General features: G+C 38.9%; 1 protein-coding gene and 1 non-coding gene across 5 annotated transcripts in view; one reads left to right on the top strand and one right to left on the bottom strand.

The window, feature by feature from the left end:
* CTNNA2 (catenin alpha 2) overlaps positions 1–23006 on the top strand; it is a 1098262-nt gene that overhangs the window by 1011640 nt on the left and 63616 nt on the right. For all 4 annotated transcript variants that reach the window (XM_053664696.1, XM_053664695.1, XM_053664693.1 and 1 more), the window contains exons 13-14: positions 11713–11864; positions 21760–21873. In XM_053664696.1, coding sequence (XP_053520671.1) covers positions 11713–11864; positions 21760–21873 — 266 coding nt within the window. The remainder of the gene's footprint in view (positions 1–11712; positions 11865–21759; positions 21874–23006) is intronic.
* Positions 13011–13193, bottom strand: LOC119048484 (U2 spliceosomal RNA). Its single transcript, XR_005082352.2, has one exon. It is a non-coding gene; the product is annotated as a U2 spliceosomal RNA (small nuclear RNA).

Here is a 23006-nt window from a genome sequence, read left to right as displayed (position 1 = left end):
GATAGTGATAGTGACAGTGGAGTGGAGGAAGGGCCTGCATATTTCATTGTGCAGGGGACACCAACACTGGTGGCCTCTGCTGGAGTTGGCATCCAGGATATATTCACTGTGCATGGTAGAGGTGTTAGTACGTTCCCTTCACCTGGAATATCTGCCCTGTTAGTGACAGGTGTTTGAATCAAAGAAGGGAAGAATATGCTGACAATCACTTGTTTGGGAGCACAGGTGACACATCACTGGTATATTCCAGAAATAGTTTGATTAGGAAAAAGCTGGAGAACCTGAAATAACAGATGGATATAAGAACCAGAGAAGTTCTGTTTATTCTGGTCAAAATGATCCCAAAATAACCTCCCCACCTGATTTGTCTTTTTGTATTTTACCTATTCTTTAGCACTGGGTAGTTTCATTCTTGTAGGTCAAGTCTTCTGCCAATCCTACTTTTCTGTGCCCCCATTACTCTTATTATCAAGGTCTCTCATCAGGCAACTTACATTTACCATTCTGAGTTGCAAACACTTTGTTTGCCCTTTTCTCGGTCTTAATGTATATATCCATTCTTTCTCCACCTTTTCCTTTAGTGTGTGTGTGTGTGTGTGTGTGTGTGTGTGTTGCTTCCTAATTAAATTTTAACTCCCTGATATTTTAAGAGCACCTCTTCATTTCTTAACCTTAATTAGATTTTAAGTTTAAAATGGTTTTATTAATATAAATGAAAAAACATCACTGACAGAGTAATACCTTATTTTGATGATTGTGTTACCGAACAAGAGATCGGGGGTGGGGGGCAATACAATATTTGGCCCACCTAGGGATGCCCAAAACTGCTATACAACAGGGGCCCCTCCCAAGAACAGAATACTAATATCTACTGGGCTCTTCTGTCCGCCGACAATTGGAAAGACATCTCTCAATGCCAGAGATTTGTGAAAAGGAAACAAAATGTTTATTTAGTACTATTTAGGCCTAACGCCTCCACTAAAATATCAAAGTCCTTTAGGGTATACACCTACACCCACACAGCTCCCTTCTCCCACTGTCCCAACTCTGGGTACCGTAAATCAGGAAAAGAGCACACGTCTGTGTTGCAGGCCGCTGGCACCGTCAGCTGTGTCACTGTGCAGGATCTCGAGTTAATCCAAAGTACTGTGGTACCCTCTCATGGTCCACTGGCAAGAGTCCTTTGTACCCAGTTCCAGTCAAAGTCTCTCTTGCTTTCCAGGTCACGCAGCCAAAGGGAGCACCCCAAAGCCGCGTGGGCCTCTTCTACCAAAGCTGCAGGGGTTCTCACTCCATCAAAAGCATGTTGCTTTCTTCTTCACCTGGCTGCAGGGACCTCCATTCTGGCAATGCTGCGTGGTTTTTCCCTTTCACCTGGGCAGTTATTCCCTCATGTCCCGGAGCCCATCTTTTCCAAGCTCTCGCACCGGCCTTCTCTCTCCGGGATGCAGCCCCTAGGTCCATTCTGAGTCCCAGCTACTCCCTTCTTCCTGGCTCCAAACTTGGCCACAGCTATTTAACATATCTATGAAACCAGTTAAAGGTTATAGATATGTTAAATAATCATTCCAGAGGTTAGCTGCAAAACTGTTGCTATGCAAAACAGCCCTCAACGGCCTGGCTCCATTCGTTTCTTCCCCCTGGGGGGAGATGTGAGGACATCTTATATGTCTCTCCAATATTCCTATACACTTTGAATTCTGGACACCATTCCAAATCTTTTTTGGGCCCCCCCCCCCCCGGCTGCACCCTGTATCAATTGTATACCTTTTAAAAATTATAAGCCTAATGATCAAAATCAAAATCTGTTAAATTATGTGCAATATATTATTAGCAATTATTTTACTACATCTTAATATTTTAAACCTCACAGATGCCAAACTTAGCTGTATTCATCAAGCTTGGTTTCCAGAAACCTCTGTAAACTAGAGAAGGCATCATATTTGATTCTTTATCCCTTCTTTAAGCTTCAGTGTGCCATCCTTCTTTGTAACTTACAAACCATTTGAAATTATTTTTAAACGCTTACTTTAAATATAAGAAAACTTTCCAAGCAAGCCTCTTCTATCCCGAGGGAACAGAATTTGTGTCTAGACGAGAGCAGATGGACGTTCTCTGGTTCTCCTAGGGCAGTCACTGTGAATGGAGTTTAGAGGATGTTTCCCCCTCTTTTCTAGGCAGTGCTGTTTCATCTTTCATCAAACAATTCAGCTCATGGGTTATGTATGGCCTTCTGGAACTTGAATTTGATTTTGATGTTTAAAATGTACATTATAATTTTCCAAACAAGAACTGATGAAAATGGAAGCCTTTAGGAATTCCCTCAGAGGGAACAGATGACTGGCTTTTATAAAACAAAGTCCAAGATAACACAAAGATGAAAGAATTAGGACTAGCCAGAATGATGCCGATGGTCGTCTGGAAAGGTAGAAGGACTGAACAAATAGTCACTGGGCAGTGAGAAACAGATTAAGCTGAATTGCTTTTGTCTCTGCTCCTGGTTTCCGGTGACAACATCCTCCAACCTGATGAAACGTTATGAAGAGGAAGCACTGTGCGACCTAGTGTATCACTGGTCTAGGCAGTGAAATGTAAATTTGGAGGAAGTATTTAACTAGTATTTCTACACTGTCACTACTGCATTTCAAAAAGCATTTGTGGATACTCAAGATTTAAATCCAGTAAATCAGTTAATATACAATAAAGTGGTATAATTTTGAGTTAGAAGAGAAGTAGTTTCACAAGTATATTAGATTAAGCTGGGAGATGTTTTAGGAGTAGTGTTTCATTTGACCTTGGGAAGCTAGGTTTTAATTTTTATTCTCAGCAAAGTCTCTTACCTTTTAAAGATTCTCTTTCCTCATGGATCTGGTGAGGTTATAATGGAACACAATATTTGACACTGACTGACCTTGCTGGCAATCAAGACAAAAAGGAAAATTCTAGGGGTAAGTTTATAAAATCTAACCCCAATGACAGATAGTATAGGAAATTTATTTTTAAAAAATGCAAAGTCATCAGAAGGATGGTGTGGACCTGCTAAGGAAAGAGAGGGGCATAGAAGCAGGGATATCTTGTTTTTAACAAAAATTGTTGCCGCTTCTCAATTTTCAGAAATTTCAGCACTAATTGGTATGCTATTTTCAATTTACTTCCAGAAGGTATATTTTTGGGAGTAAATCATGTAGTTGTACCTTCAAGTTTTATCCAAAGGAGACTGGCTGATTTTGCCTGCTGTAAATAATGAAAAGGGTACATGTCTGGGTAGACACAGAGAGTCCTGGTGTGAAAACAGTTGCAAGAACCATTTACTGTGAATCTTTTATGTGCCAGGCACAATGGTAAGCATTGTGCACACATTTCATGCTTTGTGTGCCTTGAAGGGAAGATCATTTGGTGTTGTCACTCTACATCCAGTTGCTAAAGTACTGTCTATACAGTATAAAAATTTTGTTGAATGCATTATTTTTTAACTTAATGCAAAACCTGAAGGACCTCTATCATTATCTCTGTTTTTTAACTAACTGAGGTTCATATTGGTTAACTTGTAGCAAATGAAATATTAAGATTTCATTATATTTCTGTCTGGACCCAATGCATGGATGAAAAAGAAACCTACACCAAGGATGCTTTCTAAAATTGAGCAGAAACTTTAATGTACTGATAACTATTTTTACTGATATTTCTACTTATGGCATTGCATACTCTATTAGTTACCTATCACCATGTAACAAATTACCCAAAATATTTATGAATTAATATTATTATAAATATTATTGTTTCATAGTTTCCGTGGACCAGAAATCTGGCCACAACTTAGCTGAGTGACACTGTCTCAGGATCTCCTGAAAGGACACCAGAAAATAGCAAAGCTAGATAGTGAGCAAGGGAAAAGTAAAATTGGCTCAAGGTGATTGGACAGGGCAGTTAGATCAGAGGACAGATTCAAGGAATTGTACAGAGAAACATGATAAAGCTGGTATATAATATAATTCGAAGGGAAGAAAAAGGAAGTACAAATCATTAGTACAAATCAAAGTTTAGGCAAAATACTAATATCACTAAAGAAAATATCACTTGACTTAAGTTCAGAGATGCAAACATTAACCTCAGAATCTCAGAAGCTGTGTAGCCAGTGGGGATGGAAGTCAAGCAGGATTAGAGAAAATGTGCAAAATCAGGATGAGAAGTAAAAGTTCCAGATAATGCAGGAAATCCTAGCTGAGTGACTCAGCAAGATTCTGGCTGCTGTTTTACCTTGTAGGAAAGCCTTTACATCTAGTAGAAGTCCATGGGTTTATAGTATATTACATATAGAAATGAAATAGCCACTCTCCATGCAGTAGAATTATAGAGTCATTTGATTACATACTTCTTGCCCAATAGATTCAGAAACCCAAGCAGCCTTAAAAAATTTTTGAATTTAGGATTTTGAAAGATTCCCTGTTTGAGGGTAAGGCAACCCTAGAACATTCTCTAATAACTTAATGATCATGAAGGCCTTTACTAAAACTACTGAACTAACACAAAACATTGGCTAGCTTCTGTGGTGTTTCCTCCACTACTTTGGAGTGGTACCAAAGCAGCAAGTGTGCCACACCTTCAATGAGTTTGGATTGGACAGTAAGTATGACTTGAAGCTTCAGACTCCAATAGGCTCCTTCCTAAGTGATGATGCTTGATTCCGAGGGCAACTTTCCTTGCAAGGTCCTCCGGTCCACCAATGAAAGTAAACAATACCAAGACAGGATCTGCTTGGGGAGGAAAGGTCACGGATCCCTCAGAGGGGAAGGGCCAAGAGCCTTTTCCTCAATGGGCTTTTATTGGGTTTGTTTGCACAAGAGTACAGGTGAGGATCAAACAATAGATAGCATTCAAAGAACTATGAGGGGTTGTTCTCAGTCAGGGTCAGAGAGCTAAAGAGCCATAAAACTTGGAGGAACAAACTTCTTGCTTGGACTGTTATCATTTTAAATGGGAGCATTCTAAACAAAGCAGATTTCATATGATTTTACATATTCTTTCTTAGGCCTGATTTACCCCAATACCCACCCTTTCCAGCACAGGGCTGCACCTCCTTCCCCATCATATGTTTTTAAGGCTTAAGTGGATTAGAGCCAGGCAGCACTTCTCCTAGATGGAAATGGGGTCTTGGGCTATGTCAAAATAGCTGGGGGGGGGGGGAGCGCGGATGAGGGTTCATCACTTCTTCTTTGTCACAGCCCCCTGAGTCCTTCCATGATGGCCTCCCAAAGGATCATGTCTGGTCTAGATTGCTCCTCTCTGAGGGGTCATACCCGCCATGGACATCGACCATGCTTTGGGGACAGGAGAATAAAGCAGAAGCAGTGCTTGCTGCCAGAGACAAGCTTTGTCTCCTGTGGCCCACATCCCGGAGGTTGCTCACTTAACCATGGGGGGCAGTTACAAATCCTGAAACCAGGCAGGGTGGTTCCCAACACTTGATGGATGCTCTGAGCTATCAAGATATACCCAAAGCCTAGAAATGCTGGTCAGACTTTGCTGTGAGCAAATTGTAGCCCCAGTGGTTGAGATCATACTGTCCTTCGCACTTTCTTCTCTTACCTAGCATCTGATTGGGTACACTTAAATAAAACATCTTAGCAGAGTCTGATAAAAAACTATTTTAGGGAAAGAATGCACTACCTATACAAGTAACATCACACAATACTCTCCTGCCTTAGGGGAACCCTGGAGTGGCCCCCAGAGTCTCTGTCCAAATTAATACTTCCTGGCTCCACTTCCTCTGATAAAACATAATTCTTTACCTAATGTCAACTATTAAAATGCAGGCATAATAACCTTTAGTGATGGGTAGGGGAGAAGTATAATGTACTTATTCCTATATTGGAATGGTCCATAATTCCTCCTGGTCCTGGGATTTTATCTTTTTAGATTATTCTCAAATGTTCTTATTTTTCTATTTTCTATTAACACTTAGCAGATTGGTTCTTTCTTTAAAACTGGGGCCCTATCTATTTTCTCTATCTGAATTAATAATGTTTTATAAGGAGCTGTTTTATAAGGAGCACAGTTAAGAGAGTATGTTGGTTGACTGCACCACCACAATTGGGTGACTTCTAGAAATACAGATATGCTGGTTTGGCCTTGGTGAACTAGTCAAGGATAATAATTACAATAATTAATTTTCTCCAGGCTTTGTGGTGAAGATCCTCCTCAGGTATTTATGAAAGTATTCTGAGCTCAACTCTCTGAAAAGTCCCTGGAGACCAAACCTGGAATGCTCACTAATAATTTGGTTAATGACTCATGAAACTCTTTAATATAACTACTGAATTAATATGAAATGATGGGCAGAAAGAGTATGTGAAATGTAATACTGCTCATTTTGTTATTGAATACTTGATGGCCAGTCCATTCTTCCTTACATCCTGTTTTTTCACTTCTTCTCCCAACTGGATAGATTAACTGTACCAGAAGCACAATAAAGACTTAACATACAAAGAATGAAGAAGAGAAAATCTCTGACTAACGGTGACTCCTATATAAAAAAAAATTGACACACAGAATGTTCTAGGTACTGTGTTCTAGGTACTGTAATGATGCATACATAATTAGGATGCTATATCATTGTAAGAACTGCCAACTTTGAGGTATGGATTAAAGAAGGCTTCACAATGGAAGTCAATTATAAACTGCACATTGAATATGGAGGAGAAATTTACTGAGCTAAAAGATAAAACATACATGTCAGTATGAGTGAATAAATTGATCATGGTATAGCATGGTATGTCTCTGTGTCATATTAGAAGACATAGGAGTAATTCAGTCTAATTGGAACATTTGCGTATATGTTGGAATAGATGAGGGGAGAGAGAGCGTGAGCACTAGGACTTATCGGCAAGTATCAGAGGTTTGTTTGTATTCCACTCTATCAACGGTAATCACTGGAAGATATAAAGCTGGGTGTACACCTTTCAGACAGTCTCTCGGAAACTGTGGTAGGTTGGTTTTCATTTCACTGCCTCTAGTTCACCTTGAATTTTGCTCTTAGGTTGTCTGCAGTTTCATTTGCATCTTTAGCACAACTTTTCATTTGTTCTACTGACTCTCCCTGTGCTCTGAAACTTCACCTCTGAAGGTGAAGGATTCAGTCCAGATCTTTCTCCCCTCTGGTTTAGGATCTCAACACTAGAATGAGATGACCTTGATTTTTACGTGCATACTGAGCTCTGGTTTCATTACTCTGGGAATGTCATCATTCTGTGGCCCGGCCTGCACTCTGCATACAAAAGTACAGTGAGAATTTAAAAGTTTATTCCTAACTTTGATCTGCCTTTCAGGACATAAGCTATTAAAAGCATTCCAGGGTTTCTGATAAATAACAGTAAAGTAGTGTCTAAACTTTTTTTGGATGTAATTCAGAAAGTAGAAAAAAGCTTCTATTTATATAATTCTATATCAGAAACTCTGTTAATACATAATGTGTGAATTGCAAAGCTAGTGCTGTGTGTTGTCCTAATTAGTAGGAAGCAGAATCAGCCTCATATTTGAGGAAGTTGAGGCTTTTTTTTCTACCTGAGTTTTACTTTTGGGGTATTTAATTTTTCAGATCCTACTGAAGTGTTGGAAGAATTCATAGTTAAACTAACATCTGAGGTTCTGTCAAGATGGATTGTTCTACAAACTTTGGTTTTCCCCTCTTATCACTTTTAAAAACCAAGATAAAGCTAAAACAGAAAGAGAACAACAATGCAGAGAGCACAAGTATGTTGGTTAAAGAGCATTAACAGTTGACCCATTGCTAAAGAAATAACTACTGAATGCACTTTGGAAGCGAGCATGGAGAAAGGCTTTCTAAAGGGTCAGACTCAGAAAAACCCTGACTTGCAGTAAGAAAAATAGATGTCTTCTCAGTGACCATAAATAAAATCAAAGTAAATTGAGTTCAAGTTCTACATTTTGCCAGCCTGTGGAGTATAACAAGGTCATTGGAATACGAAGGCTAAATTGTACTCAGAGTCCTCATTTGGAAACTAAGGATTTTGCAGCCCCTTTTCCACCATTTTTCACCTGGGAAGGTTATAGTATTATCTGTTCCTATCACTTTAGAAGAAGGCCTTGTTTCTGCCTTTTCTAACAATGCTGTATCATCAACACTGTTATTGATACCAAGACTGTGCCCTCCTAAGTATCCCTAGAGCAATTCTGCACTCCATGCTGGAGCAAATAATATTCCCTTCTCCAAACTTAGGGTTTCAGAGCAACTCTGGGTATGTTTTAGACCTCAGAGCATTTGTTACAAAAATAATGCCTTTAGATTTTAGCTTTCCTCTCTTTCCATTGGGCAAAATCAGGCCGAGAGGCAGGCAGAAGAGAGAGCATGTCACTTCCTGCATGTTCCTCCTACCCAAATCTTCTTCAGGGTGACCTTTCACACAAAACCCCAAAGTAGCACACAGCACTGCCCTTCCTTTTAGACTCTATCAAATGTCCTCATGCAAATAGAGGTATGTGCATAGGAGCTGAGGTCTAAGAGGTGGGTACTCCATAATTCAATGTTCCAGCTGTCAGTTATTAAGGCTGAATATTGAGCCTTAACATTTGATCAGGCACAAGTTCTGAGAGAATTCCTCACTTAATACTGTTATCAAATTAATTTTTATTATGTTCCAAGCCATGACCTGGAACTTTCTTTTTTCAGAGCCTTAGTCTATAAGAAGTATAGCCTTGAAGATAATGCATTGATCTCTTCTTAAATATTTGAATTATGAAAGGATTCAAAGATACAAAGATACATCATCCTTCATCTGTGTAACAGATATTAACATTTTGCTATATTTGAATAAGACTTGTTAGAGTTAAGATACACTTAAGGCCTCCTTAAGAAGTCTACCTAATCCCACATCTCTCCTTTCTCTCTCAAAGGTAGCCACTGTACTTAAGTTGGTATACAGCCCTTCAAAATATGCATAATAAAGATGCATATTGGTTTAAATTATACAGAGAACCCTTTTGTGTATTTAAAACTTCTTGTAAATGACTTTTCATTTTGCTTTTCCCAGTCAAAACTTTGACCTCTGAACTTATTTTAATATACTGGTGTTCTGTGATTACACCCCTCAGTCCATTTTGACCCACTCAGGTGTACTGCCCACGAGCCTGGGTGAGCAGCTTACAGTGGTTCCCTCCCGAATTTGGGGACTCAGAATAGAACTTGCAGAAAGTCTGTTGAAAAAGCCCTCCATTATTTTTATTCCCAGGTTTTACCTAACTCTTTTTATTAACTCTTAGAATACATAACCTGTGCAGAAGAAACAGCCATAACCAGAGACACAAAGACAGTGCTGTGACTTCAGTATACCCAGCCTTCCTACTCACTATCTCTTTACAAGTTGACATTTGGCCACGCTCCAGATACTGTCCCGACTCACTGGTTGGGACCGGGTTGCTTCATTAGATTTTTGTCAAAGTGTTTGCCGAAATTATTTGTACCAATTTTTTACTCCATTTACAACAGAAGGCTTCCCTTTTGTCTATGCTCACAATAGGATGGATATTATTATGAAATTATATATCATTGTTTGCATTGTAATTTTTTAAATTAGAGAAGTCAGGTACCTTATTATGTATTTATGCATGAACTTAGGGCTTCTTTTTCTGTGAATTGCCTGTCCTATGCTTTTGTCTGTTTTTCTTTTTTCCTTATTGATTTGCAGGAGGGTTTGTCTTGTGTACATGTAGGATTACTGATCCTTTATTAGTTACACAACGGAGACACAAATTTATGCAGCTAAGTGCTACTGATGGTATCACATCAATGTATAAAATTGCCGAGGGTCATGATTGGCAGATTAAACATAAAATGGAATGGGATTAATATGATTAAGAATTTTTAGTTTAAGAAAGAAGGGAATTTGTAATTTAATTTAAGAAAAGTACTTGTGAAATTTCTAAATACCTACAAAAGTGCTTTTGTGCTTAAGGAGATCAGTTTCAATTACTTAGACCGCTGAGGGTACAAGAGTTTACTCCCAGCACAAGTGGGTGACTGAAGTGGCCCGAGTTGAATGTGGCAATCATTAGAAATACATTTTAATTGGATTCATATATGAGGCAATACAGCTCAAAATCCCCCAAATCGCTCTTATATAAAAGCAGATAAAAAGACAAAATGAAGTGTTCAAATAGTAGAGAACTAATTTGCTCATGGAGGGAAATTCACCCAATGCATGCTTTGGTTTTGATAATTTCTACTGAAAGAATATTTACTCTGTTTTCCTCCAATTTGCCTTAAAAAATCGTTTGAATTTTCCTAGAAAAAATACATTTTTCTAGGAATGCTTTATCTTGAATACTCTAACCCTGAGACAGTAATTTATCAGAGTTCCTCACACTAGGGATTAAAATGGATGTTAAAATGTCCACGAGGAAAAAAATGAGTATAAAGACGAATCAGGCATGAAAGTTCAGAAACAAGGAGATGAATGATGTTTCTATTTTATTGCCCTCGTGAATAAATGTTCTCTTGGCCTGCTTTTGCCGTATGAATTGATGTTACAAGATAATAGCTGAGCAAATTGAATTAAAATTTTTGAGAACCGGTGAATCAGCATCCTTGTCTTAAGTGTTCCAGATACTCCACTGAGTTTACTTTCCACAAACTTCCAGTGTATATGTAAGGGGTCCTCATTTACAGAGAAGGTACCACTATTTTAGAAATGTGTGTATGCGCCTTCTTTCACATCAGGGTGGTCCCGGTAAAAATGGAATGATCAGATTCACCGGTCAGCCCACTAGTCTCTACATAGGTTTTCTGCTGAAGTCTTTTGGGATTTTCCTCTCTCCTCTGACAGTCCTCCCGCAAGCCTTCTTCCACAGCCATCCGCCAACCTCCAGCATCTCGAGTCCTGTACTTCAGACACAAGTAAAATTAAATTATTTCACTCACACTTTACTATGAGGTCATGTAGGTGAAGGGCTGTTCCTCCCCAGTGATGACTAGCCTCTGAAATTAGTCACATATTTATGGAGGCTTTCTAAAGACGAGATGCAATCTGACACATTTTTATGCATTATCCTACTGAATCCTAAGGAAGAATTGTATTATTATATTTTTTTAGACAAGGAAACAGGTCTAGAAGTATTAAGAAAACTTTTTCAAGGCTTCATAGCTAGTTACTGGCAGAAGTGGAATTCAACTCTGTTTAGGATAACATGAAATCTGTGCTTCTGCACATTCCGATATACTACCTGGGGCTGGCTTTAAAAACTTGCTCTGATAAATACCATATTTTGGAGTATAAGATGCACCATTTTCCCCCTCCCCTGCGCAAATTTGGGAGGAATAATGGTTGTTAATGATGCTGTTAAGTTCTGTTTACATTTACATTGGTGAAATATTGTTATTTATATTATTAAATATTTTACATTTTTTGCTTCAAAAATTTTTTTTCTATTTTCCTCCTCTAAAACTTAGGTGTATCTTATGGTCTGAAAAACACAGTAAATGGTAAATCACCATTCTTGAACTAACAGTTTGCTTCCCCTCTTGCAAGTAAGTAGCACAAAGACCACTGAAGCGGGTTCGCTTCACACTGGACAGGTGCACACACGGCTCCATGGAGTTGTTGTAATGCTCAGGGCCTGCCATGCCACCCCACCCAAGGGGTGGTACACAGGAGCATGAGAAAGGTCACCTAATCCACTGCTTTTCTTTGTTCAACCCAGTGATGCCACGCTTTGCTGAACAAGTAGAAGTAGCCATTGAAGCCCTGAGTGCCAATGTCCCTCAACCCTTTGAGGAGAACGAGTTCATCGATGCCTCTCGCTTGGTGTACGATGGTGTTCGGGACATCCGGAAGGCTGTGCTGATGATCAGGGTATGTAAGGCCTCTGCGGCTCAGAGCTCATCAGACCTTCTCGGAGGGACTCCCAGGAATTTACCATTTCATTTTTAATTACTTAGTTTAACTTGGTAAGCTCTTTGGCTCCTCATTTACTCAAGCATTGGTAACTTTGTACTAATAAAAGGATGGGTGATCCCAAGAAGCCTAGGTTAGCAGTGAGTGACCTGATGTTTGCCTGTGTAGTTACCTAAATTTGATTTGAGCTCAGGACTGCCCCTGCTTTTCTCCACATGTTTCTCTTGGTGACATTATTTTCCCATCAGGGTCATAAAGGCATGGCATGGAGGGAAATGAAGATTACCTAGCTTAAAACCATTAATAATGAGAATAGTGATGATAAAGTGGTATATAGCTGCATTCTCCTTAAATAATTAATTCAGTCACTGTAAATACGGCTGTATAACCGCTTGGGAGACCTCCCCATCTACTCCCCTACTATGTTCCCATTCTCAGTCTTTTGCTGTCAGGTAGGTGTAAGCCTTCCAAACCACTGTCCAGGTGATTATATATGAGGGGGCCCAGAAAAGCAGAAACTTATTTATTAAAAAATAGTGTATTTATTCTTACACTTTTAAACTTCAGTCACCTTCAAAGTACTCTCCATTTGATGCTTATATAACTATTGAGACTTTTTTTTCACTGCTTAAAACAGTTTTTGAACTTGTTGGTTTTGATACCTTTTAGTGTTCCTGCCGTGTTTTGTTTCAGCTCTTCCACATCAGGAAAATGTTTCCCTTTGAGGACTGTTTTTATCTGGGGAAACAAAAAAAATGGGGGGGTGAGATGGGGTGAATTGGCAGGGTAGGACTTGAGGGTCATGCTGTGTTTGGCCAAAAACTGCTGAACACTCAGTGCGGTGTGGGCAGGTGCACTTATAAATCACCCATCACAAAATGGGACAATGTTAAAACAGTCTTCAGAAAAGATAAATTCACAGAAGCTGAACACAGCCTCCCTCAATATCATCAGCTGATACACTGATACACAGGTGTTCCTGGAGCACTCACCTAGTTAGGGAGGCCAGTACCACAAGGGACCTGCCCTCTAGAAGATAATTCTGGGTTTCTGGGCCCTCCCTCATATGGACACATGCTAGGAAATATATAGGCTGGGGCAAAAGTAGGTTTACAGCCGTCTGTATGGAAAATAATGCAATAATCAATGCACAATACAAGAATAAACTGTGTTTTATGTACTCACAACTGTAAACTTACTTTTGTATTACCTTGTATAATAAAGTAGATTTTAAACTGGTAAGAACAGACACTACACTTGATCTTAGCCAAAAGGCCAAGAAGCCATATAAAGTAGATTTTAAAACTCATTATCACTTGCAACTTGTTTTGTTAGCCCTCAATGTGCCGTCACTTATCTCTATTATAAAAACACATCACTTACCTCGTTCCATTTAACTGCAGCATAATATTCCATCATAAGATAAAACTTTTTTCTCCTTACCTCAGTCAACGGTTTGGAATAGTAGTTTTAAACACTTTCGTAGCCACAAATTCTTTCTTGAAATAAACTTAAATATGCAAAAACTGAATTGATGAGCATGCTGCTTAATAGAAATATAATGTAAGCCACATTTGCAATTTTAAATGTTCTAATAGATGCATTGCAAAAATACATGAAACTGTTGAAATTAATTTTAACAATATAATGTATTCAGCCAAGTGTATCCAAAACTTTATTATTTCAACATGTGACCCTAGCCACATTTGAAGTGCTTAGCAGCTCCAACTTAGTGGACAAATAGCCCTTGACTCCATCCTCACGGTCAACCTCCACAGCTGTCTCCAAAGGGGCTCCATGAAGGCACAAGGCATCTTCTGTGTGCATTCTGAAAAACTTTGTGTCCAGGTGATCACTCAGCATCCAAAAAACCAACATCCCGTCAAACACTGGAAAACAATAGGAACCGAATCACTCACTCTCTGTGTATGGTCCCTCAGCTACTTCATAAAGTGTCTGTAATGTATTGTTCTTTCTGGACAATACATATCCCGTCTTTGAGGAGTCCATTTTGGCATTAACTGTCCCTCAAATTTTGGTATTTTTGAAGTCATTAAATGCACCTGTGGTTTGTCCTCTCCCACTGTGGTACCCAGAGGACAGCATGGTGCTTCGAAGGTGGTCTGAGCGGAGCAGAGCATCACTAGAAAGGGTTTCTCCACCCTGTTGACTGACATCCATGCTTCTAAAACTGCCACCAATTATCTTCACTTGGGAGCGCAAGTAGCATCTTATCTTTTCATCTTTTAAAAAGCTTGCCCATTCTTACATTAAATGTCTCTTAAAAAATTCCATGCTTAATTCAGTGTTCATAACATTGTACTGGTTATGTAAGACACTATGAAGCATACTTAACATGTAGAGTTCAACTTAGGAATTTGGAGACTGTCAGATGTATATCCTGTTCTTCTACTTAATACTATATGTGTGAGGTGCAAAACACAAATATCCAGGCAGATAGGAAGGTGACAGAATATATAGGCAAACTGGAGGAGAAGGAAAGAAAGGATAGTCAGCCTTTTAAGCCTGTAACAAATTAGATCATTTTTTTCATTACATACTGATGTGTAAAATAAAGTAATAGACCATGAGAGTTATGTTTTCAAAGCATTTGGCACTAAATCCCACTTAAACCGTAGGACATATTCCCTCTTTTGCCATTTTTCTGCTTTGTTAGCTTTCACATTTCTGTGACAACCATTCATCTGAGAGGCTGAGGAATTTTATGGCCATCATTCATTTATTTATTCATGATGTGTAAAAAAACATAATTTTTGATGAAATGCTGCATCTTTGTTACACGAAGTGTCATTCCTCCATCTCGACATTTTAAGTGATTTGATGAGATGGATTTCACATCACTGAAAACTCAGGAAGAGAGAAATGCACAGTATGTACAAATTATTATTTTTAAACTTCTCCTCCATTTAGCACCCAAGTGGCTTCATTTTGTACTTAATTTTTTAGTTGCTTTTGAGTGTAATGATTAAGTCGATTTAAGAAATATTTCATTGCACTAAGTCTGGAAGAAAGTAAGACAAGCAGAGCTATTCATTTCCCAGAAAACATGGCCGTGGCTTCTCTCCCAAGGTGTTGATTATGTTTTGATTTCTCATTTGTCCCCAAGAATAAATGCACAAAGGGCCTTGGGGGGTCAATTGTCCACACCTTGCTTTTCAGCAATCAATATATATTTAATAGTGACAAGTTCTCCAGGCCCTCTCCAGGCAACTGTCTGGAGTATGCAAAACATGTCCTTCCCATATTCCAACCTCACCATTTATGACCCTACTTCTCCCTTGCAAATGTCTACTCTGCCCCTCTTCCATGAGATTGTTCTTTTTTTATTATTTTTTGGTTTGTTTCTCGCTGAGGCTTGTCTTTAGTGACCTATCTGCTACATAAGAATTTTCTGATTACCCCAGCATGGTTGTTTAAAAAATAAATAAGGAAACCTTGCACACCTACATGCATTTGATTCTTATTATTTGCAGCAGTGATTTTCAATAATGGTGCTGTGAACACTGGATTAGAGAATACTTCAACAATGATTTCTGCTGGAAATTCAGGGTAGGCACCTATGAGCCTCTGGTCACATTTTTATCAACCGATCAATACACAATATGGTTTTATGTATGTTTTTGTTTAAAGATACTTTAATATATATTGTTGATTCATTAATATTGAACTCACAGCAAACTGCGCGATAATTCATGCCTGAAGGGAGCTTACCTAACAAATGCATTTCCTCCATGATACGAGTCACAACCTTTGTGCCCTTAGGAACACTAAACAACACATTAGCACTAGGCTTGGAAGCCATTTTAAGTAGATAAATAACCAACAAAGAACAAACAAGTGCATGAAATTTGGCACTGAATAAACTGAAGAGGGGATGCTTATTTACAGTATCAGAGCTGAACAAGAAGACAGGACACTGCCGTTTGCCCTCAGCAGAGAATTTGCATGTTGGGTGATCACAGTTTTATGCCATAGCACACCTGTCTGTGAATTACAAAAGTACTGGTTTGGGGAATGCAAAGAAACTTTAATGAATAAAAAATTTTAAAATAAGTCATCTACAAATAGTGAAGAGCCTGTGTATATTTAAGACAAAAAGGGTTAAACATTTAACATTGGGATTTAAGTGGGTGGTGTAGAAGATGATGATGTTATCTTGGTGTCAGAATACCTGTATTTAACAAATAGTAGTTGCTTCTCATAAGAATAACCATGAAAATAATCTATAATGATAGCTAGATGCTAAACTTTTGTAATTGGAACCTGTTAATTTGGTTATATGGGAAAAAAACAGGGCCTAAAACAGCATTCAGATAAAAGTCCATAGCTTAACTTTATATTTCCCAAACTGTGCACGAATGTATCCTGGGTCATTACAAAATATTTTTAAATGTCCATGAAAACGCATAAAAGTCTGTCAGATAGTGTGTGAAATATTAGCTAAAGGTGGTTCACAGTTTAAACATAAGACCGGTTCACCTCTTCAGATGACATCATATATTGTGACCCTGGGTTTCTGGTGGGGGGGGGGGAATGCAAGCTCAATGAGTGTTCAATTGCATGCCAAGGTTTAAAAAATTGTACACTGTGTAACAGTAACTCAGTTGTTAGGTCTAATTAACTTAATCCATTTTTTATTGCTTAATAAACAGCATTGTTAGGTTTTTGGGGTAGTTTTGGAGATATTTATTTATTTGGTTAGCCTAAAGTTACCATGAAAAATTACCAAGACAATGAGAGTGCTTGAAGCAATAAAGTTTGGGAACCTATTTTTTTTAACTGATTCTAGAGAGAGGGGAAAGGAGGGAGAAAGAGAGGGAGAAACACATCGGTGTGAGAAAGAAAATCAATTGATTGCCTCTTGTACGCACTCTGACTGGGGACTAAACCCATAACCCAGGCAGGTACCCTGACTGGGAATCAAACCAACAACCTTTAAGTTTGTGGGACAATGCCCGACCAACTAAGCCACAGCAGCCAGGGCAGGTTCAGGAACCTATTTTATCCTAATTCCACTGTTATGCCAATTTCCTTCTCTATCCCTCTGTTCCTTTATCTGAAAACGGGACAAATACTGCTCCAGCTATGAAGCCCCTGCATAGGTCTGACCCTTAGTCCATTCAGAAGAAATACTTCATTTCCTTATCCTGCCGGGATGAAGTTTATCTTTATGTAATTAATTAATGAAATGGAACTTGTATAATAAGTCAACAATGTTATCAAAATTTCAGGGATTGGAGTGAGAGTATTTTTCATAGCTAGAAAATAAAGGGTTGAGGAGACTGTAGAAACAACTTATGAGGTAAAATTAATCTGCCTATTACAGATTGCTCTTATTGAGTTAACCCACAAGATAACCTAGTTTTGTTTTATTAATTAGAAATATTATGATTTTTTAAAGTGTTATTTCATCTTGGCCATTTGTTGACCAAATATTTATTGAATACTTACTACAGGCCCCACTACTCAAGGTTCCCTGAATGTAGAGGTGAGGAAGAGCCCTTATCCTCCAAGAACTTGCATTCCTTTGCTAGGAAACAGAGAACAAGTATATATAATATTATGTATTATATATATCCTTAGAGGATATTACACACACACACACACACACACACCTATAAAATGCCAGTTAATCTGCCATGAAGAAAACCAAGGAAGTGTAAAGGGGACAGCACACAGAATGGGTGTGGATTTTATGAAGGGTGGTCACTAGGTAACGTGGGAGAAGAGATTTGGAAAAGGAGAAAATAAGCCATAAAGGTATTAAGGGAAGTATGTTCCAGGCAGAAGGAAAGGCACATATGTGCTGAGGACCATAGTGAATGAGATGGGAGACACTGAAGGGTTCTGGGTGGGAAAATAACATGATCTTAGATTTTGGAGGGACCACCGTGACTATAACTGGTGAGAATAAAATGTATATGGCAAGGGCAGAAAAAAAGATCAGTTTGGACGCTTCCATTGCAATACAGGATGGAGATGCCAGTGGCCAGTCAGTTCTGACTGGTGAGATTCTGTTCTGTATCTTCTTTAGGAAATCTTTAATTCTGTTTTCTAATTTCCAACGCACTCCAGTGGTATGGAGCTCTGTTTGGAAATCTTTCTTCATGCATCACCCAAACTTTCCTTTTGTAGCTGCCAACTTACGTCCTCATCTTTCTGTTCCCAATGAAACTCATACACACTATAGCCTTTCCTTTGAATGGTCCTTAATACCCTGGTGAAACAACTCTGAATCCTTTAGCCTTTTTCTCATTTTGCTTCTCTACAGAAGCTGTTGTAGAGGAGATTGGGCATTTGACTGGGGACCAGAGGCAGGTGGAGGGATTCTGTTCTGTAACTTATATGTGGTGTGATCCTGGACAAGTCAGATGAGCTTCTTGGGCCTTCATAATGGCACAAGTCCATCCCACAGACTCTTAGAGGGGATAGATTTTAGAGGCCAAATACTTTAATTATGCCATTTTACAGGTATGTCCCACTTTCACAGTAATCTTCTATTATTAGATAACAGTAGAACTAGGGAATCAAGTATAGAACAGAGTGGTTTCTGAATGCTATAGTAAGACCTTCCCTGAGAGAACATAGGGCAGAACCGAGACTTGCCCCTCATTCTCCAGCTCCCAGGACAGGGAATTACACATTTTGTTAATTCACTTGACCCTGTAACACCATCTAATGATACAAATCTGGTGACCTCTGGGCTGACTTGCAGATCCTCACTATTTTCCATGTCCCTTTTAATTTGTAAATGTCTTTGACCAACCAAAAATAACACTCATGCTTTAAAAAAAATAATTAAAAATAACAGCATGGGTAGGAGACATATTTATATGTAATTGCCCAAGTGCACACATGGACATAATTATTTGTATGGGTGGCTTGGATGGATTTGCTGTGTAGTGAAGGGCGCAAGAAAATATTTGAATTTCATTCATTTGCCTGGTGGTGTTTGCGATGGCTAACAGCAGGGGCTCTGGAACCTTCAACTTGCTAGGTGTGACACCTTGAAAGATTACTCAAATTTGAGCCTGTTTACACATCTATAATATGGGGATTAATTAATTAGTAGGGTGCTGTAAGAATTAAATCCATTAGCTGAATGCTTGTTCCATAATGATTGCTATTATCATTATTGTTGTTTTTAGGTATATTTTTATTTAACATAATTTTCAGTTATTACTTTAGTTCACTTTTATAATTTACAAAGCATTTTCCTATATATTTTATTCTAGAATCCTGTGAGGGAGGCAGGACAGGCAGCAGTTATTATCTCCATATCATGAGTGAGGAACCGGGGGTAGAAAAGCTCTCAGTGACTTGCCAAAGACGCACAGCTTATGAGTGCCAGAGTTAGGACAGAAAATTGAGATTCTCTGGGTCCACCTTCAGGTTATTACTTTTTCATTTTCAAACTTCATTTTGGTTCCTGAGCTACTGTCACTTGAATAAAAGCTCATAAATATTAGCCTAATGCATCCAGGTTCTGTCTGTCATTGATTCATCTGCTAAATACACAGATCACTGAAATGTTTGGACACAGTACTATCAGCACTGTCATATTCTCCTTTCTTCTGTTGAGTGAAGTTTTCCACTTTATTCTTCTCTCTCCTTTTCAAAAACTGATGATGAAAAGTGTGTGAAATCTTGTCATCACATCTGTCAGCAGAATTTACCAACTTGCTGCAATTGTTCAGGAGCACTGCCCAGAAAAGAGAGGCGTCATCAGAGATGGGTGTCTCTGTCCATAATGAAAAGACACGCTATTACTTGAATCATGTTTGGCCCACCCCGCCCCTGCTTTAGTTAATAAAGCTTGGAAACAAAAAACTTCTTTCTTTCCTTTTTCTTTTAATATCCCTATGAAAGAAAATTGAACATGAGAACATGAATGAGTAAATATAAATATACTGATGGCAAGAGAAGGAAAACAAGGGGGTTGTGCTGAAGCTCGGAGGATTACTAGGCATGCTATGATTTTTGGCATGAAGGGCCCCATTTTATGCCTGTCTGACTAATATCCAGGATTCATCAATAACCACACCAATTAATTACACTGAGGTGGTCAAAGAAACCAACAGAATAAAAATGATGTTCTTTTGCATGAGGAGTGAGCAACTCAGTCATCAGTACTGCTTGTGGTCTGTTCCTTTTGCGAGACAGAGCCCTAGGAGGTGGTGCTACTGTGTGCCAAGAGGCAGTTTGTGGGCGACATCACCTTAAGGCTCATGACACTTGAGCTAGGGATCTCACTTCTGCCCTGTGTTCCCCTCATGCACCGTCCTGGCCACCTTCTGAGTTCATCCTCTTTGGATTAACAGAGCAGGATAGTTGAGACTACATACTTCAAATTGCCAGACTCAGAAGACTTTAAAAGAGATATAATCTTTCACACTTCAGTTTTGTTATCTGTCAAATGAAGACAGTTGTGTCTACATTGTAGATCTGTTAAGGAAACTGAGTTAGTGTATGTAAATCACTTAATGAAAACAGTGATAGTAACATAGAAAGACTTTAATACATGTTACCTGTTATTATTGTCATGAGAGATTTTTAAAATTTCTGGATTCATTTATATCTTTTCTCCAATTCTGACTTTACATATTGGACCAGATTTTATCTAACTCTACTCACTTTAAAGCTATTCCATACTTTCAATTCTTGCCCAATTTGTCATATGGAAAAAAAAAACCTGCAATGACAACAGAACAACTGATAAAGAGCAGTGTGTTTGGAGTCAGGCACATCCGAGTGTTTGGGTCGAGATGCTAGTTCTGTTGTTGGCTAGTTCAGGGACATTTGGGCACATTGCTTGACTTCTCAGAACCTTGGTTTTCTCATCTGATGAGCATTCTCTATCACTTGAAACATAGCAGCTACATCAAAGCAAATCATGTAAAATGGATTTTGTTGGGATTAGGTGTTATGATCAGATAGTTCAACAGCCAGGGACACAGAATGCCAAGATCTTGCATTGGCACAGACACCATGGTTCTGCTTGGTTCTCCAAACTTATTTTATTGTGCTGTACTGAGCTAAATAGGTACTATGTATGAAAGAATTATTTAATCCTTAGTGGGTATACAGTAGTTGTTGATAGCTTCACTGTAAAAAAATAGATGTTTGAACGAGTTGGTTTTCAAATTCCTTGGTAATAATGGTAGCAAACCTTTTTAAAATGCTTGTTATGTACCAGACACTTGACACAGAGTACTTAATTTTCACAACAATCATGTAGGTAGCTACTGTTGTCAACCAATTCACAGACTTTGAAACCAAACCTAAGAGAGGGGTTTTCCTATGGTCATATAGGGGTTCATAGTTAGGTGTTCTTACTCTATAGTTGCAACCTGTATAATAAATAGCTTAATGACCACATCAGTTATTTCATCAGGTCTAGCCATTGCCCTGGAAATGGTCAATCTTTGGGGGGCTTATTGAGACTGAAAGAGCTGAAATAGAGCAAAGGGGCATTGCAGAAGAAGCCCAGGTTTCACCTGGGTTGTTGATGGTGATTTTCTATCTTAGAATATATTTGTATGGGTGGAAATAACACAAATACATTTTTCTTAAATTAAAAAATACAGAATTAGACTTTCTACTCCTACAGAAGGAATACACAAAATGCATTTTTAAAAATATATAAGTTAGGGCAGCTTGATTTTTCTGACTCCATTCTAGCCAAAACCTGCCCACATAAGCCCCTGCAGTTAATCCCCTACAAACTCTTTTCTGGGGGATATTTAGCTTTTACGGTGACAAAATATATGAATGAGGGTAAAGGTTATCAATGTAAAATATAATGATTTTTCTCTTTCCTCTCTATCTGTAGACTCCAGAAGAACTAGAAGATGATTCTGACTTTGAGCAGGAGGATTATGACGTGCGCAGTAGGACAAGTGTTCAGACAGAGGATGACCAGCTCATCGCTGGACAGAGTGCGCGGGTAAGTGGATATCCAGGGCTTCAGTTGGTTGCACAGAGGCTACAAACCCAGAATGATTTGAGGGGATTTATGATTTCCAAGGAATTGGAACCCAGATTCATGGCTCTGAAATCTGTGCTCTCGTCTGGGGTTGTTTATAGTGACTTACATTTTACATAGTAGAAATAACTACCACTGATTCTGATGGCTTTTAACTTGTTTCTCTCTCTGACACTCAAAAAATAGCAACCACAACAAAGCAAACACTTATGTGCATATTGGGTTTATTGAGGATGAGGATTAAGATTAAATGCATCAATAGCCAGGGGATACAGGATGTCCAGATCTTCCACTGGCACAGACACCATGGTTTTGCTTGAAGTCCCCAAGCTTGTTAACTACGTAAAAGGCAAGGACAAATGGAGAATTCAAGTACTATTTGTTACTGACTGGGCTGCCATTGCTTCATAATCTAGCCTAGGTGTCTAAGAAACAAGACCACATCTTTTGAAATTGGTTCAAGACCATCAGAGTAGAGAGAAAACTTCCTCTCCCCCTCCCCCAGTACCTACCTATGGGCAGACCAGTAGCCCCAGATCTGTCTGCCACGTGATATAAAAAGAAATTATACAGACATACTACAAATATACCAATTCAAGGAATGAAGCAAGAAACAAAAAAAAAAGATCTCTGTTCTGGCTGACTTTTGAGCATTCTTGAATACTTGTGATACTGTCCACTGACATAAGTGTTTCAAAGAGGATCCTGAAATCTGACCGATCAGATTAGCTGTATCATCTTGAGGGTAAAAGCAACTAGGCAAGGCAGGTGGCAGGAGATGAAATACTTGGGGATTGCAAAGGAGGCTGAGATTCTCCTCCCTTTAAAGCTTCAATTTCAATAGGGTAAAAGCAATCAAATTATAATATAGCTGAGAAGTAGGTATTCCAGATTTCTAAGTTAGTTTTAAGAAAATATAATCAGCCCTGGCTGGTGTAGCTCAGTGGATTGAGCTCGGGCCTGTGAACCAAACAACTGCCGTTTGATTCCCAGTCAGGGCACATGCCGGGGTTGCAGGCCAGTTCCCAGTGGGGGACGCACAAGAGGCAACCATACATTGATATTTCTCTCCCTCTCTCCTTCCCTTCCCCTCT

The sequence above is a fragment of the Artibeus jamaicensis genome, unplaced genomic scaffold, assembly GCF_021234435.1.
Source record: "Artibeus jamaicensis isolate MK-2021 breed Jamaican fruit bat unplaced genomic scaffold, CSHL_Jam_final contig_384, whole genome shotgun sequence".
Lineage (NCBI taxonomy): Eukaryota > Metazoa > Chordata > Mammalia > Chiroptera > Phyllostomidae > Artibeus > Artibeus jamaicensis.
Note: the sequence above shows the minus strand (reverse complement) of the source record. Positions and strands in the feature narration are given on the sequence as shown.